Source organism: Saimiri boliviensis, chromosome 10 (assembly GCF_048565385.1).
Source record: "Saimiri boliviensis isolate mSaiBol1 chromosome 10, mSaiBol1.pri, whole genome shotgun sequence".
In the NCBI taxonomy this organism is placed as follows: Eukaryota; Metazoa; Chordata; class Mammalia; order Primates; family Cebidae; genus Saimiri; species Saimiri boliviensis.
The window spans coordinates 52,928,564-52,946,084 of record NC_133458.1 but is presented as its reverse complement, the minus strand read 5'-3'; the positions used below and the strand labels follow the sequence as shown (position 1 = coordinate 52,946,084).

The 17,521-nt window shown below is 36.2% G+C and overlaps 1 protein-coding gene across 3 annotated transcripts in view; it reads right to left on the bottom strand.

Moving 5' to 3' along the window:
• Positions 1-17,521, bottom strand: part of RELN (reelin) — a 522,420-nt gene that overhangs the window by 184,480 nt on the left and 320,419 nt on the right. For all 3 annotated transcript variants that reach the window (XM_039472914.2, XM_039472915.2, XM_074379281.1), the window contains exons 12-13: positions 7,729-7,880; positions 627-739 (exon numbers count right to left, since the gene is read on the bottom strand). In XM_039472914.2, coding sequence (XP_039328848.2) covers positions 627-739; positions 7,729-7,880 — 265 coding nt within the window. The remainder of the gene's footprint in view (positions 1-626; positions 740-7,728; positions 7,881-17,521) is intronic.

Below are 17,521 nucleotides of genomic sequence, written 5' to 3'. Positions count from 1 at the left end.
AGTGTGAAGAAAAGGCTAACTAATAATGTGTATGTGGATGTGACCTGAGCACAAACAAATGTACTTTTAGAAAAAAACAGTTTTACACCTTATGATGAATATGTCACATAATTTTGAAGATGTTTGCAAATAACCAGAGCTAACACCTGTACTATATCCGAAGGGCAAAGAAAAAAGGCCAACCTCAGGCAGTAGCTCTAATTAGAAAAGAAAAAAGCAAAGGTAATTATAACCTGTGCTTCTCCAGTGTCTTCTCCCTAGGAAATCTCAAAACGCTGGATAAATCCTCATTATGACTGACAGTAGGTCTGTACAGCTGCATAATTAGAGCTACATTTAGGGCCTTCTTGGGGACAAGAATAACTGTCAGAGTGTTGGGTTCTCCCTTACTGTTTCTGATGGACTATAATTCATTCTTCCTGATAAAAACTCATTTTTCATTTGTATCAGGAAAAAAAATATGAATGTTAAAATGTCCATTTCACTTTTAAAGAAACCTGGCAACTTCCTGGGCTGCCAGAACAGAGATGCATCTTCGGTATCTAGAGCAGTCTTTGCAGTTTTGACTCAGGCTTGTCCAGGGTGGTCTGAGGTGGTCTGTCTGCCACACAGACTGGCATGTGTACCTTATATGAGGAATAGGAAAGGGTATCCAGTGCAATGTGCTCTTTCCTTCCTTCAATTTTTGCATATAGGATTATGTCATTTTCGTGAGAATTTCCAGGGTCACAAATTCCTCCTGCACAAAACAAAAATTTTAAGTTGTTAGTACCAACTCGTATCCATAAACATATCAAATATAGTGTTAAATTTCTGAATAAAACATCATTATAGCACCCACATGTCACTTAAGAATAACCCTAAACAAAGGTAAACAGACACAAGGAAATAATTTATAACAATAGCTCAAGTAGGCCACACTGAAGACCAAACAGTTGATATTTGTGAAGGCCAAAGTAGCTATTTGCTTCATGAGATTACTCAAATAATTGTCTACTTTGAGCAGCAACTATACGTCCATGTTCTTTTTGTTTTTTGAGATGGAGTATTGCCCTGCTGCCCAGCCTAGAGTGCAATGGCACGATCTCTGCTCACTGCAACCTCCACCTCCTGAGTTCAAATAATTCTCCTGCCTCAGCATCCCAGGTAGCTGGGATTACAGGCACCTGTAACCATGCCCAGCTAATTTTTGTATTTTTAGTGGAGATAGGGGTTTCACCATGTTGGCCAGGCTGGTCTCAAACTCCTGACCTCACAATCTGTCCACTTCAGCCACCCAAAGTGCTGGGATTACAGGCATGAGCCACCATGCCTGGCCTACATGTCCATGTTCTAACTCGTATTAAAAAGATGTGCTCTGCTTCTTAATAAACTGTTATTTTCTTAATTTGAGGTTTTTATGACCAAAGGTCAGAACCTATTGGTTATGGTTGTAAAACAAGAGTGATGACTCCCTGCATCAAGGAATTCTGAAGAAGTATTAGTCAAAGTGTTGCACGTAGTATCTTTACTATTTTAGCACATTATTTGTATTTTAAATGCAATTCATTTTACATTTTTCATTTTTATATTTGGTGTCTTATTTGATTGTTAAAAGGTACACAGAGTGTTTTATTCTCTATTACTCTACTTTATAGTCATGAAAAACGGTACTCCATCGGAGCTGAAAAGCAATTAAGATCGTCCTGATGATGGCACTGAATGACAGAGTTAGTTACATGATCTTAGCTTCTTACTTGAAGCTGGGCACTTAACATCTTACTTAGCTGGGCACTTGATGCTAAGATCATGTAACTAACTAGTGGAAGAGCCGGGGTACGTGTACTTTCATAGGATGTCTATGCACTGGGTAGGAGTAGAGAAGTTCTCAATGACCAAGGCAAATCTTGGGGATTCATGTGCAAAATGTGTCCCACAGTGGAACACAATGCATCAAGCTATCATAGCTCTGGAACCCCTGCTATTAAAATTACTGGGTGATTTATATCTTTTCTGATCCCATAAATATTAACTATTCCCTGTACTTACCAGTTAAATTTCCATAGTCTACTGATGAGAATTATCATTTGTTCATAAGCCTCTTCTGAGCTTAGAGCATGAGTCAATCTCCAAGATGTCAGCTCTGGGTTAATTAAGAAAATTCATTTTCTGAATCTATAAACCTGAGACCTGTACAGCTGACTGCAGTAACCTCATTAAGGTTATCTATGAGGCCCATTCTGATTGGCCAGGTGTCTTCTTTATATGACACATCTTATTTCATCTTCCAAAACGCAACAACTTTTGATAATCTAAATTAACAATTTAAATAACAGATTATTTATATTTGATTTTTAAAATACACTATTAGAATTACGTTGCACAAATATTCTTGACTAAATTCTCCTATGTGATCTCTAAAATTATTTGGCACATATGAGTATACATCAGTTGGAAGCAACCCAAGAAGTTGGCTTGATGGCAGAAAAGCCAGCATCTGACTTGAAAACTAAGCTCCTTTAAGACAAATTGGAGAAGGCTACAGGAATCCAGGAATAAGCCTGTTACTAGAGTTTCCAGCTGAGCCAGGGAAGGAGAGAGTTTAGCACACATTCTCATTTCATTGGTGTGTTCCTAGAACAGCTCAGTTTATGGTAGTAGTGAATTACAGGGTGAAGCCATGGAGAACTGACCTCCATATTTGGTCTGAAAAGTTTTACAAGTAGATTGAATTTTCCAGCTCATGACAGACTGATTTTATGTTTGAGTCACTTGTGAGAAAACTGCCCAATAATTTTATTCCCAAGGAAATTTGTGGGTTTTTGGTTTGACAAAAGAGTTAATGTTGCAAATGGTGGTTGGTACTGTCTGTATCGGGGTTTCTTTGAGAGCCAGACTCCTGGAGTATTATTAATAATGACAAGGTAAAAATGCCTACTTTTCATTAGGTACTTAATTATGAACCATGTAAAATCAAGTACAAGCATTATCTCTTTTCATCCCCTAACAACATTTTCGGTAAGAATTATTATAGATCCGTTTTGCTGATAGTGAAAGGAGGCCAAGAAAGGTTATACAATGTGCCTACAGTCCCAAAGTAAAGCACGTCTTTAATGTTATTCTATTTGACTTCAAACCTTTACTACAACTCAATAGGTAAGTCTTGGAGGATGGTTTTTGTAAAGCATTGAAATCTGGCATGCTAACTATGTTAGGCACATGTAATTTGACATATAATAAATATTTACTAGATTAGGTAATTTGAACTGAGAATGGAGAGGTCAGGTATGGTGACAGTGTATACCCCATCCTAAAAATGTTTACTGTTCAACAAGCTGTAGAGAAAAATCTTATGATTTTGACATTTATATAATATATTCAAGCATTTCCTTAAACACTTCAGTGTTAGGATAAATACAGCTACTAAAGCCATTCTAATTGATGGTCTCTGGAGAAAAGATCCATGTGACAATGAAATTCCTATTAGAAAACACAATTTTTTTCTTTTCTTTCTTTTTTTTGAGTCAGAGTTTCACTCTTGTTGCCCGAGCTGGAGTGGAATGGCATGATCTCAGCTCACCGCAACTCCGCCTCCTGGGTTCAAGCAATTCTCCTGCCTCAGCCTCCTGAGTAGCTGGGATTACAGGCACATGCCACCACACCTGTCTAATTTTGTTATTTTTAGTAGATACGGGGTTTCTCCATGTTGGTCAGGCTGGTCTTGAACTTCTGACCTCAGGTGATCTGCCCACACTCACCCTCCCAGAGTGCTGGGATTAGAGACATGAGCCACTGTGCCCGACCGAAAACACAACTTTTAAATTGAGATTTATATATATATTATATGAGGATTTATAATTATATATTAAGAATTTACCAAAAAAGGACAAAAAACGTTAACAATTACAGGCAGCGTGGGTTTAATGCACCATACCAAATGACGTAGGCACTGAACTATCAGTTTTCTCTAATTTCATTAACCTGTTTGCTGTAACTTCTCTCTGCTCTCTTAAGAACAGTTCATGAACTGCATCTGCCCTTCAGAGATAACTGAAACACACGTGGGAGTCACACCCAGCCCAGAATGGCAGAAGAAAAAAGGAGCCAAGACTTTAAAATGATGACAGATTTTTATCTGAAAGATTCTTCCGGGAGCAATTTATAGTTCTGTGAAGTTTCAATGACAGCAGCTTCTTCAGGGAGATGTGGATTCTTCTTCAGCTTCATAGCCCTTGGCACCTTGTGGAAAGGGCAGGACTCAGAGGCATCTTGTACAGAAATTAAGGTTCAGGAAGATTTCAATAAAAACAAACGAGGCAGTCAGTTTTAAAATATTTTAAATATTAAGTCATTTTTGAAGAATAATTATTGGCAGTAAACTGTGTTGTGCTGCCATCATTGCAGTAAAAGTTCCGAGAAAAGGGTACAATGTGAGCTAAAAGAGCTGGGCACATAGAAGATGCCTAGTGAATATTTGTTGGAGGAATGATAAACAAATACATGAACTAGTGATGTCTGCTAGGTTATTTTTTGTCTAATTCACTGCATTCTGGCCCTAAGAACAGTGCTCTCTACTGGTCCTCAATAAATCTGTATTGAATACATGAATATATGAATAAAGGAAAAAGACGTTAAAATGAACTTTGGAAGCTGAGCAATTTTTCCAGAAATGCGCTCACAGCAGACTCATATGAACTAAGGGCAGAATATATAGTCAGGGTCTCAGAGGGAGAGAGTGTGATCTAGTCCGGATTAACCATCAGTATGATTTTCCTAAGGTACCATATTTAGTAAGGGGCTGCTTATAAGCATCTCTTCCTAAATCTCTTTCCCTATGGCTTTATTCCCCATCAGCCAACAAAGTTTTAAAGTCTTTTCTATAGGTCTAGTCCTATTCTATCTATCCTACCCTACCCTATCCTATTCTACCATAACCTACTCTATCCTTATCCTATCCTATGCTACCCTACCCTAAAAACACCTTCCCTGGGTGCTGCTGCTTCCTCAAGATCTAGCCCCCATTTCTTTTCTTCTCTCTAGTGATAAAACTCTTCCAGTAGCAGTCCTCCTCTTTCAGTGACACATTTTTATTTTTCTTTTTAACTCCATGTATTATACTTTGGCTTTCCAGGCACCATATTATTGGGAAAACTCTCTCCAAAGTCACTGGTGGCCTCTCAGCCCTTATCCTGGTTGATCTCTCTCTCTCTGTGGCATTCCTTACGCTGTTGATCATTTTGGTGGCATCCCAGCCTGAACCATCTTCTTTCCTCCTTTAGCCTCCAATGACACCTTCTGGCCACCTTTGTGTATGTTCTTTCTCAGTCTCCTTTATTACTGTTTTTCTCTCTACCTATACCTAGATGAGGCTTCTCTCTAAGAATTGTTTGTCTTATGTTACCTTCTGCTTGGGAGAACACAGAAGTTCTAGTGGTTCCAGTTATCACCTGCACATGGATGATTTTCAAATCCAATTCAAATCCTGAATAGAATTTCTCCTTTCATAGGGCATTCCAGAAACCTGATCTTAACGTAAGTAACATGAAAATATTCTTTTCCACACTTACCGTCTTATACATATATTTCTTTTCTAAATCTAGCAACCCTATCCTAACTGAGCTCTTGTCCTTTAATTTCTGATTATTTCAATCTTCTTTCATACTCCTATAAGAATTACCTTTCTAAAACACAGGTGATAATGTAACACTGAACTAACAGGAATTGTCTGATAGCTCCATGTTACCTAGAGAAAGAAAATCCAAACTCCTTAGTTGGAATTCAAGAAAATCACTGCTCTGGCTCCAATTTACTTTTCTAGTTCCATTTTACACACTTCCATTTATCTATATTGGGAAAATCACCAAGCCTCAAACATATCACATACCTTTATTCTTGTGCCTTTTTGTTTCATAACGGCTTAGCTTGGAATTCTCTTACTTAAATTTAAATCATGCCCATACTTCAGGGGTGAGTTCAAACACTGTCTCCTTCATGAAGCTTTACTCTAATCCCTCCACTGCTATTGCTCACAGCTTCCTTTATACTTCCATAGCATTTCATTCCATTACAGCATGCTGCATTTACCTTACAGTCACATGTTACTTATGGGTGGTGACTCTAATTAATTTTTATATCAATAATAACAGAGATATGCTGAGTCCAAATATTTACTTGGCACTGTTTTGAGTGCTCTGCATATATTGACTCATTTGACCAAGAACTCTGGAACTCTGTGATTTAGGTGACATTATTCTCCCTACTTGTATTCTCCATATATCCTAGCTCAAGGCTCTATAATGAATAGGCATTCCTTACTATTTTAATTGAAGGAAGATGCTTTTACTTGGGATAATGTGCTTCTTTGGGCTCTTTCAAATCAATTCTCTATCATAGTCAACACTGTTTTAATTCATTGATTAATAATATGCTTTGTTCCAGAAAAAATCAAAGATTACTTAACCTCTTCTATAAAGACAATTATATGAAGGAACTTACAAAATGATGTCTTAGTCTCATAGAAATCACCAAATATGGTTAATTTGCTATAATAAAATTAAAATATAGTATGAAATATATTGTGTCAAAAATGGGGAACAGGGAGAAAACTCAAATTAGACTGGCATACTAAATGTTTATTACAACTTTTTTGGAGGAGGGCTTAAGGTTTTCCAGGAATCCCTTTTGATAAAATGAGAGCCAGTTTGAATTCTAATTATAGGAAGAAAATGAGCTCTGGGCCTTTAAATATACAAACCATTTCAGAGTCAAGATGAGTTTACCCTTAAATGTGAGATTGCATTACTTTATTTCATATGTACAATTTCTCTGTTATCAAACAGATCATTATAGAAAATGAGTTAACATCACATAGGTAATATGCTTGAGAGCATGATACTTTCTGAGGTTTCCCATGCAACTCTGAACTGTATGATTATCAGAAAGGTGAAATGAGAAATACAGGAAGCTAGATTCAGGAGATCTGTTTGTCCTGATGAGCTGACATCTTTGCTAGTAAGTTCAAAGGTAGACACTGTTTATTTCCTGTTCCACTTCCAGATGTTGCCTGTGCTTTTCTAGTCACCCAACAAAGAAGGCATGTGACACCTACTCACATTTCTGGAATGACATCAGTGAGAGAATATGTAACTATGGCTCTTGTTGACTAACTTTGGAGGTCACAAAGTTCAACCTTCTAACTCCTTTTTGGGTATTTTTCCAACCTTCTTTATTTGCTCTACATAACTTTGAAGAAAACTATATCTTATGAACACATTTTTTCTTAATGTGTTTGCAAACATATTAAAAAATAGAGAATATTATTAAGGTATTAACCTGTTCTCAGCTTCTTACAACAAAAGAGTTATGCAATGATGAGATATCCATGAAAACGAAGGCTCACCTTGATGACTATTTTTTGGGGAAGCTAGAAAAAAGAAATAGCTTTGTTTTAGCTTCTCTCTCATTGTCTTTTCAGCTATGACCATGGAGCGAGAGGTGGAAGAAAGGTATTATGGTATTTTGTCTTCAGGCCTCATCATGGCAAGCCACGACTAGCTCTCTATAGGCTGTTCAAGAGGGGCTGGCCTAAAAGACGGGTGAGTACCACAGGCTTCTGGTCTGCCTGCAGAGCTCATGTTTCATGAATTTTCATTTTACATAGTTGACAACAAACAATCTTACTTCCTCAGGAATAGCTGCGGGCCCAGGATTTGCCCCAGGATGAACAAAGTTTGTGTAAAATGCACCTACCCATCACAAAGTAAAACCTTAGGTTCCCGTAACCGGTAGTGTCCATGTACGGAGTGCATAATTTTCTCTCCCCATCTTTGAGGAAGACCATTGATAAGCCTGATTCTATTGTTCCACATTCTGTACCAATGACAGCTCCCAGGACTTCCCATCTAAAAAGCAAAAGATAATAATTAAGAGTTAGAGTTAGAATATTAAGTCGAACCTTTATAAAGCACAACATTTTGTTTTTAGTCAGGGACATTTACTTAGCAATGAATAATTCTGAAATAAAGATATGACACTTCATTTAGGTAATAAACTTTAAACACAAATTTTAGGTAGCAAATAAACTTTAAACACATTACATTCACAGTTATAGCTTTCCTGTAGAAGGATGAATTTAATCAATATTGTATATAATATGTCTACTTGTTACCAGAACCATGCTCCATATTGAGATACTTTTTATTCTTAAAGTACTTATAGTTGAGTTAGGAAATCAATGAACTAAGCAAACAGTGAATTATGAAAGATAGAATCATAATATAAGTACTTGTACAATGTTTTACATATTGAAAATAGTAGTAGAATGAAAAGCCATAAGAATTGTCAAAAGTCTAGCAAGTTTTCAAAAAGGAGATGGGATTTAAGCTGGGTCTCGTCAAATAGGTAATTGGATATGTAAAAAAGAATAAAAATAGCTGGCTTTTATTGAGTGCTAACTACTTGGCTGGATCCTTTTCTAGGCCCTTTACACATTAAAGTCATTTAATTCTCACAGTAACCCTATGAGATAGTCACCATTACTACCCTAATTTTAGATGAAGAAACAAATAAAGAGAGGTTAAGGATGGCTAGCAAAGGAAGAGGACAGTATTCAAACCCATGCAGTCTGACTCCAGAGCCTAGACTCCTAAGACAGTTGCATAATGTGCTGATGAAATCACATGAGTATAAGCTAAGAAGTGGGAATGACCTTGGCACTATTAACAGTGCAGACATCAACATACTTTGCTGAAGAATGTGCGTTGGGGAAGAGTGAAAAACACATTTGGATAGTACAGTGGAACCAATTCATGGAGCGTTTGGAAAGAGAGGAGTTCAGACTCTATGTAGTAGACACTCAGTGATATTTCTAAAATGCAAATATAATTACATCTCTCCTTGGTTTAATGTCTTTCAGGGACTCCCCCGTGGCCATCTGGACAAATTCCAAGCTCCTTAATGCAGAATACATGGTCCTTCTTGGCCTGGCCCAAGAACACATTTCTACCCCAATCTCTCACCTTGCACTATGTCTCTTCTGCCTTGTATCCAAACTCTTTTGCCATATGATGTGAATTCAAAGTCCCTAAAACATTCTCTGTCAGCCCTCTGAACCTTTACTTACTGTCTATCAAACAAACTCAGGGTCATTCTTCAAGATGTCCTTTAAATATCAAACACCTTTCTGTACAGTCTTTCCTAAACTTCCTGGCTCCTCTTACCCAGCCCTACCACTCCATCTCAGACTAAGTTAGATTCTTCCTTTGTGATCTCATTTCTCACAGTCCATTGCCATTTTTTCTTTACATGCCTTTCTTTATTCCTGATATGTCAGCTCCAAAGATAGGATCTGCATCTTATTTTTGAGTCCTTAGACCCTAGCCCAGTGTTCAACACCCAGTAGATCCTCAATAATTCTTGTTGAGTGATGGTGGGATTAACGGATTCCATCTCCAGAAAATAAATGAAACCTGTAGAGTGCCCTGCCTGTATCCCATCCTCACTTTCCACTGCTTTCTCTATCCACATCCTTGCTCTACCCTCTGAGACAATCCATGCCATTGGCACAGAGCAGGAAAGCAGCCTCTTCTGCTCCTGATCACACGTCAGGCAGGTTTGACCACCACTTCAACTCAGAGTCCCCTTGTACCTGTTCTTAATGCCTATTGCTACTGCTGCTGCCAGGCTTTGGCTTTGGTACTGCAGTCCCCTTAAAATCACAGCTCTGTTGGTTCAGCCTCTTCTTCCCCTTAGATCTTTGCTATATCATCTGCCCCTCTAGATCTAAACCCTGCAATGACCACTTGATCCTTAGCTTCTCTATTAGCTTAGGTTCTAGGCACATACTTTACATGCCCAACATATTCAGAGAGGTCTTCAGGTTTAGATCTCTGTTCAAGATTCACAGGCCTAAATGAATGGTCTTATATAAAGGCCTGGCCTCACTGCCCCCAGTTACCCCTTCCCTTACCCATAGTCGTTCTCCACTCTTGCTACCCGTCTGATTCCTCTTCCCTCACCTTTTCAAGGCTGACTCATCTGTTGCCACCCAAGTCCTGGTTGTGTCAGTGAGAAGTGAAAACAAAGTAGGTCAGAGACAGCTCCATGGTTAGAGAAACTGGTATTTACAGCTCACCACACTGAAGAGGACTTTGAAAGTACTTGAACAGAAACCTTGCAATACATTTTGGCTACAACGGAAGTCAGAAACTGGTGTTTGGAGGAATGACCACAAACTTTTGACATTTAGGTCATTTCTATCTTTGTTGTTATTATCAACAATGCTATATAAAGGGTCCTTGTGTGTTTACATATGCATGTGGGAGTTTCCCTATCAGCCTTTCTGAACTGATGACTGTGAGAGAAATGGGTCCTACTGCCCCAAGGCACCCATTGTATTAGTGAATTGCTTTTACTCTTTTGCATCTAGAATCCCAAGTGCACCTGCTTTAGGAGAATTGAAAATGCAGTCAGATCATTTTCTGTGTTCTGGGGTTATCACAAAGGAATCTCCGTTGAGAAAGGCTGGTAGGATATACACCTGGAAGTGGAGTTGTTGGGCAAATGCGGTACTTCATTATTAATCTTCAAAATGGTTGGATAAATCTATGTTCCCATCATGAGTGTACAAGCTTCCTGTTTCCCCATAAGCTTGCCATCACTTGGTTTTGCCAAGCTTTTAAAATTTGGCCTATTACAGGAGTATAAAATTTTATCTCACCTTTGCATTTACATGGTTACTAGTGAGGGTAATTATCTTTTTCTGTTGATTGGCCAGTTGGGGTTACGCTTATCTGAGTTGCCTATTTATGTCTATTTTCTATTAGGATCTCTTTTTTCTTTCTCTCACTTTCTTATGATTTGAATTCTTTATATGTTCCAGGTAGTAATCTTTTCTTGGCTAAATGTATTGCACTTTTTTTCACTTTATGTGTCTTTGGCTGTACAGACAAGTTTTAATTTTAATGTGTAGAATTTATCTATCTTTTCTCTATGGTTTGTGCCTTTTTGTCCAATTCTTCCTTACCCTGAAATCATAGAGATATTTGTCTGTATTTTCTTCTAAAAGCTTTAAAGCGTCGCCTTTCATATTAGGTGGTTTTAATGAACCTGAAATTGATTTGGGGTAAGGAATGAGGTTGTGATCCAATATGGTTTTCTCTATTAGTTTAGCCATTTATTCCAGAACTGTTAACCATTTGCCCTAATGACTGGTAATGCCACTTCTGTCACATCACTATCTCCTATAAATGTGGGCCTGTTTCTACAATTAACTTGTCTCTTTTTTCCTCCATTATTCTGTATATCTATCTCTGTGCCCAAACCAATTTAAATATCATATATATGGTATGAGTGTATACATATATATGTTGCATGTACATATAAAATAGCTCTTGGTAGCTGAGCTCCCTCAGTCCCTCAGCCACATCTGTCGCTTCTTCAAAGTTGTCTTGGCTACTCTTGTCCTTCTTAACTCTTTCTAATGAATGTTAGAATCACCTTGTTGAGTTCTACTAAAAACCTACTTCGATCTTGACAAGAATCTAATGTCTCTTTCATTACTGATAAGAAGTCATCTACTGAATTGTTGCTCCCTTGTAAATAATCTGTATTTTCTTTCTGGTTGCTTCAGTTTTGTCTTAGGTATTCTAAAATGTTCCTGCAGTCTATGTAGGTATAGGTTTATTTTATTTATTCTTTGGAAACTTGGTGTATCTTGACAGTTTGGGGATTCAAATCCGTAATCGGGTTTGGAAAAATGTAAGTCACTATCTTTTCAAATATTAACTATCCTCCATTCTATATTCTTTCTGAAAATTCTATGGGACATGTATCAAAATTTCATATTCTATTCTCTATGTGTCTCACTTTCTCATTAATCTTTGTTTCTTTTCATACTGCATCATGTATTTTTTCTCAGATCTATCTCTAATATACGAATTCTCTTTTTGGTTCTTTTTTTTTAACCTTTATAGTTAATATTTGATTCTTATGACTGTATTTTTCATTTAAAAAAGTTTTCTTTCAATTTTTCTATTTTTGATTTTTATTTATTCATTTATAATTGAGAAGTGGTCTTGCTCTGTAGTTCAGGCTGGAGTGCAGCAGTGCAATCATGGCTCATGGTTGCCTCAACCTCTCGGGCTTAAGTGATTCTCCCACCTCAGGCTCTCCTCAGAGTAGCTGAGTGTACATGGAGGCACCACTGCGCCCAGCTAATTTCTGTATTTTTCTTTTTAGAGATGGTGTTTTTGTCACGTTGCCCATGCTGGTCTCAAACTCCTGGGCTCTAGTAATCTGCCCACCTTGGGCTCTCAAAGTGCTGGGATTACAGGTGTGAGCCACTGTGCCCTACTTCTTTGATTCTTTTTAATATCTACTTTTCTTTTCTCGTATCCTCTTCTTTCAAAATGACTTAGATTTTTAAAAAATCTTTTAAATCATTTAATCATACTTCTCTCATATCTCTCTGTTATCTCAACTGGAATGCTTCTTCTGTTTGTCATATTTGATGACTGTCCTTTTTGGTGAATCATAAAATCACATAGATCATAAATTTTGTTGTGAGCTCATCTTCAGTGGACTTATTTCCAGAGTCAATTTTACACACTTTGTGTAGTAGAAATATATTTACAAAGGGGTTTTACATTTGTGTTTGTGAACATCTTGGAGGTTTCCTGGTCCTGAATTTCTTTTTACGTTAATTCATCAGTTAAGAATTTTCCCACCACCTGGGTGGAATGAATGTGAATTTCACATTTGCTTGGAGCTTCCACTCTTCTGAAAGATTTTTTTTTTTTTCATTCTTGAATCCATGAGAGAGGTTGTTACCTAATTACTTCTTTATGGAGAATGAGCTCTTCAGGGCATACAAGAATATCAGTTCTATCTGTCACCTGCCAAAGATCCTGTGTGAGTATTTTTAACTCAGACTTACATTACATATGTCCAGTCCATCCTGAACTGCCTGTTTCAGCTAAAGGCTTATTATTCAGGATTTTAGTATTCCTTTGTTTTAGGTATCTGCTCATTTCCTCCCCTTCCCTAGGGCTACATATGGAAGTAAATTATCACACTTAATCCAATATTTCTATGGGTTTGTAGGGAAAAGGAATTGCATGAGCTCAGACAGCCTTGTCACAGCTTCAAATTTTCAGCTGGCTGATTACTATTAGCAATGATGGGGAACTTAAAGAGGTAAGCTAATTAGTTCATTTTAGGCTCTCATTTAATTATGTCATCAGTGGTGTTAACATAACAAATTACAGGACGATGTCATCTTTCAAATCAGCAAGCTTCTCTTTTAGAGTAGGTTCAATTTATTTTAACATGTTAAATAATCAGTTTTTAAATGTAGGCTGGTTATTAACTTTTTTCTTGTCTCTAAACATTCAAGTTACATATTTTGTATCATTGGTGAATTTATTAGATAAAAAGCAAGTTTATAAATAAAAACAATTGTTAGTTACTGAATATTAATAGTTATCCTAAGGTATGAAGATACGTTTTCTTTCAGGAAAATAACTGTAATGTTTATTGGCCATAATAAAGTGTCTCTAAGTAATGTATTTAAGTCACAGGCTCACTTCTCAGTAGATGGACAGTAGTTTTATGAAATTTCATTAAGCAGCCAAACTTTATTGGAAATCATTATGTACAAACAGAATTACAGCTATTTTGGTAAAATGTTTAATCATTCTAGTTTTTGAAAACATGGTATATTTATTTCTTGCACAAAGTTTATCATGTATACTTACTTCAGAATTACTTAATTCGATTTTCAAAGCAAAGACTATCCAGGGAAACACTTTTTAGAAACACCAAACAAATAGCATATATCTACAATATTACACATTTGGCAACAGATATCAAGGAAGATATATGAATTATTTTAAAATGTATTACAGGCTGAGAGTGGTGGCTCATGTCTGTAATCCCAGAACTTTGGGAGGTCAATATGGATGGATCACTTGAGGCCAGGAGTTCAAGACCAGCCTGGCCAACATGTCAAAACCCCATCTCTACTAAAAATACAAAATTAGCTGGGTGGGGTGGCACACACTTATAATCCTAGCGACTCGGCAAAGTGAGGCATGAGGACTGCTTGAACCCGAGGGGTGGAGGATGCAGTGAGCTGAGATTGCACCGCTGCACTGCAGCCTGGGTGACAGAGCGAGACTCTGTCTCAAATAAAATAAAATGTATTACATATAATCATATATGTATAGTTTCATAATTTGTATGATTTATTAGAGAAGTTTGATATTTTGATCTTGTGTTTAATATTTTAAAAATTGAAATATTTGACATTTTAAAACCAATTTATCTTTAGTACTTATTTGTGGCCATGTCTAATTTGGCCTTTTGTTATTCACACAATGAACACGTCTACATTTGGAAGAAACTGGGACACACAGAGGTAAATGGCTTGCCTAAGGCCAATCACCTGTTCAGCTCTAAAATTGAGACTTTTTATTTCTCCATTTGCTGTTATTTTCACAGTAACAGTTGTTAAAAGGATATTATGTATATCAGGATGATTATTTGAACCATCCCTGTTTATAATAGATTTGGGACAAAAATCTTAGAAAATGCTTTTTAAAAAAATTTTAATGGGTTACATCAATCATTCAAGGAGCACATGGAATAATAACTTTTGAGATAGCTCTTAATAGTACTGCATCATTTGTAAATTAACCAGGAGCCTCTCTTGACGCCTACATGAAAATTTCGCACTGGTTCATTGGTCTTTTGCTTGCTCCATTTATCTCAATTAAACCTCTCAGCCTACGGATCCACAAAGTAAGTTAAGGTTATAAATGATGCACATGATGACTCCTTTTAGACATCTATCTGCTTTAGAGTATTTTCATAGTGAAAAATTAAATTGAAAAAGACAGAATTTTCATGGACCGAAAGAACCTTCTATTTAAGTGAGAAATGAGATTAGTAGTCTTTTTCTTTTATTTGTTGTACATGAAAAACTTTTCTAGATGAATCTAATTGAGTTATTATCACAACTTCTATCACAAAGTTGTGTGAAATATAATTCAGATTGTATAATAACTTTCATTCTTTATTTAAGTCTGACATATCCAATTTTTCCTCTCAATTAGTCTTTATTTCTCCCATTCTAACTGATGCAAGATAACAAAAGTTACTTTCTTCAGAAATCCAGATATTTATAATCAAGTGAAACGGGAAGTTTAGTCTACTTTGAAGAGAAAAAAGCAGAGAGAAATCTGCGTTACTGAATTTTTACAGATTTACGTTTTGTAAAAGTCCTGTTGCTGTGAATATCTTACTTTGCATTTATTCAAAATTCAGGAGGAGCCTGTTAAAGCACAAGCTCATTCTTTCATGAATTTGTATAAACACTGGCTCAAACATGGTTGGAGGCAAAGTACCCTGAAGGAGATCCCAGAGCTCTGTCAACTACTGGGGGACTTCAGGTAGAGTCTCTACTCCCCAGACTTCAAAGTCCCAGTTTACACGGTCCCAAAGCTGTGGTCATTTCCAGTTGCAAAAATTATATAGTTTCCAACTTTCTCCTTAATATAATAATCACATGAAATAAAATTATAATATAACCAAATCTTTGAGACCAGTAGTGGTTATTTGAGGGGCTCTATGGTTTTGTCAATATCGCTGATGGCATGGCAATTTCCCTCCAAGGGTATGTTACTTCTCTGTGATTTAAGTTGTGCTTTCCCTAAGGAAATGCAGTTCTATGTGAAGTGCGTTTGAAGGAATGTCTGCCTGAGGGAGAGAGAGCTCTCTACAGTGCAGCAATTTAGATTTATTCTTTTACGATTAATTTTAAAATTAAAAAGCCCTTACCTTATTTATTATAAATACAGTGGTATCTATTATTTATTACAAGTAGAGTGAGGTGAAGTTGGAGGACAGAAAAAAAGTTTTGTAATCAATAAAATGCCTTAAGGCAACCTTGTTCCTTAGAGATAGCAAAGTCACAATAACATTTAATTTATATTTTAAAAATAAGTCTCTTTTTTCTGTCATTAAAAGAGTAATATTTTTGTAAGCAAAAAATAATTTAAAGAAGTGTCTTAGCTGGAAAGTTGATGGTCTTTTCTATCAGGTGTTTTGGAGTGCTTTGTAAGTAGGATTAATTATATTTTAATCAGCTGCTACTGCTATACTTTTAAGAATGATATGTATTATCAGTAGCGTAGCTTGGCAATAACTATCAAAACTGAAATTATATGTATACTGATGTATGTGTATGTATGCATACACATCTGACTATCTAATTTTCCTTTTTCTTTTAGGAACTTACCTTTCAGGAATATTTTAACAAGCACACAAGAATCTTTAATATTCTTTGTCTGTCAACAGGGGTTCAGTTGGATTAACTGACCTTTGTGAAATAATGAAGATCCATATTTATTGACTAGAAGAGACTTTCATAATATATTAAGTTTTGAAAAATCAAGTTGAAATATAATATGCAAAATGTGATTCTAGTGTTTTGTGGTTTTTTTTTGTATCATCATAGAAAAATTTCTGAATAAATACATGCCAACAGTTTAACAGTGAAGAATGGGAATTACCATGGAGGGGAAACTTTCCACTTTTACTTTACACATTTTCTTTGCAATAAGCAAATAATTTCCAGGAAAAAGTCAGGCATTCAGTTTATATAAATTATAATTCAGAGAAAAAAATTTAAATTATCTCATTATAGGCTGATGAAAATATTAAGAATATGAACATAGGAATCAGAGATCTAATATCTTAACCAAATCTTTTCTCTACTAATATCAGCATAAAAGGCATAAAAAATAATAGAACATTTCACATTTTCTATGAATTTTTAAATTATATTATCCAGGACATATTAAAACACCTAAAGTTGGCAACTTTAAGTATGAACTAAGATCACGAATAAAGCCTGGCTATTAGATCCTATATTGACCAAATTCATAAGGTTTAAAAAAAATCTCATATAAATTCTCTGAGGTTAAAAAAGTTCATTACATTTATAAGGTCTATATTTGGGATGGATGCTCTGCTATTTTAATAAGGGATGTGCCACAGGTAAAGACCTTCCACATTCATTTATATTCATGAGGTTTATCTCCAGTACGAGTCCTCTGAAGTCTAGCAAGATGTATACTTTGACTGAAGCCTCTCTACCTTCATTGCATTTATAGATTTTCCCTCTAGCATTAACAGCTTCAGTGAAGGTAAAAGGATGAGCTCAATTTGAAGGCTTCCCTGAATGCATTACATTTCAAAGATTCTTCTCTTCAATTGGTTCCTCTCAAATTTAATTTTGTTTTAGGTTTTTATGACATGCATCATGTTTATTTACACTCTGGTTGGAAGAACACTAATAAAGAATATTGGGCTTCAGAGTGGTTAGAAAGCACCCAGCTTTCTCATTAATAGGATAGTAATATAATCTAGACTGGAGATTGTTTAGAGAAAATGACGTATTGCCTGGAACATTACAGAGTCTCAATAAACGTTGGTTTCCTTTTCTCCTCCTGTAAAATACAGTGGTATTTTCGTTTTAAAA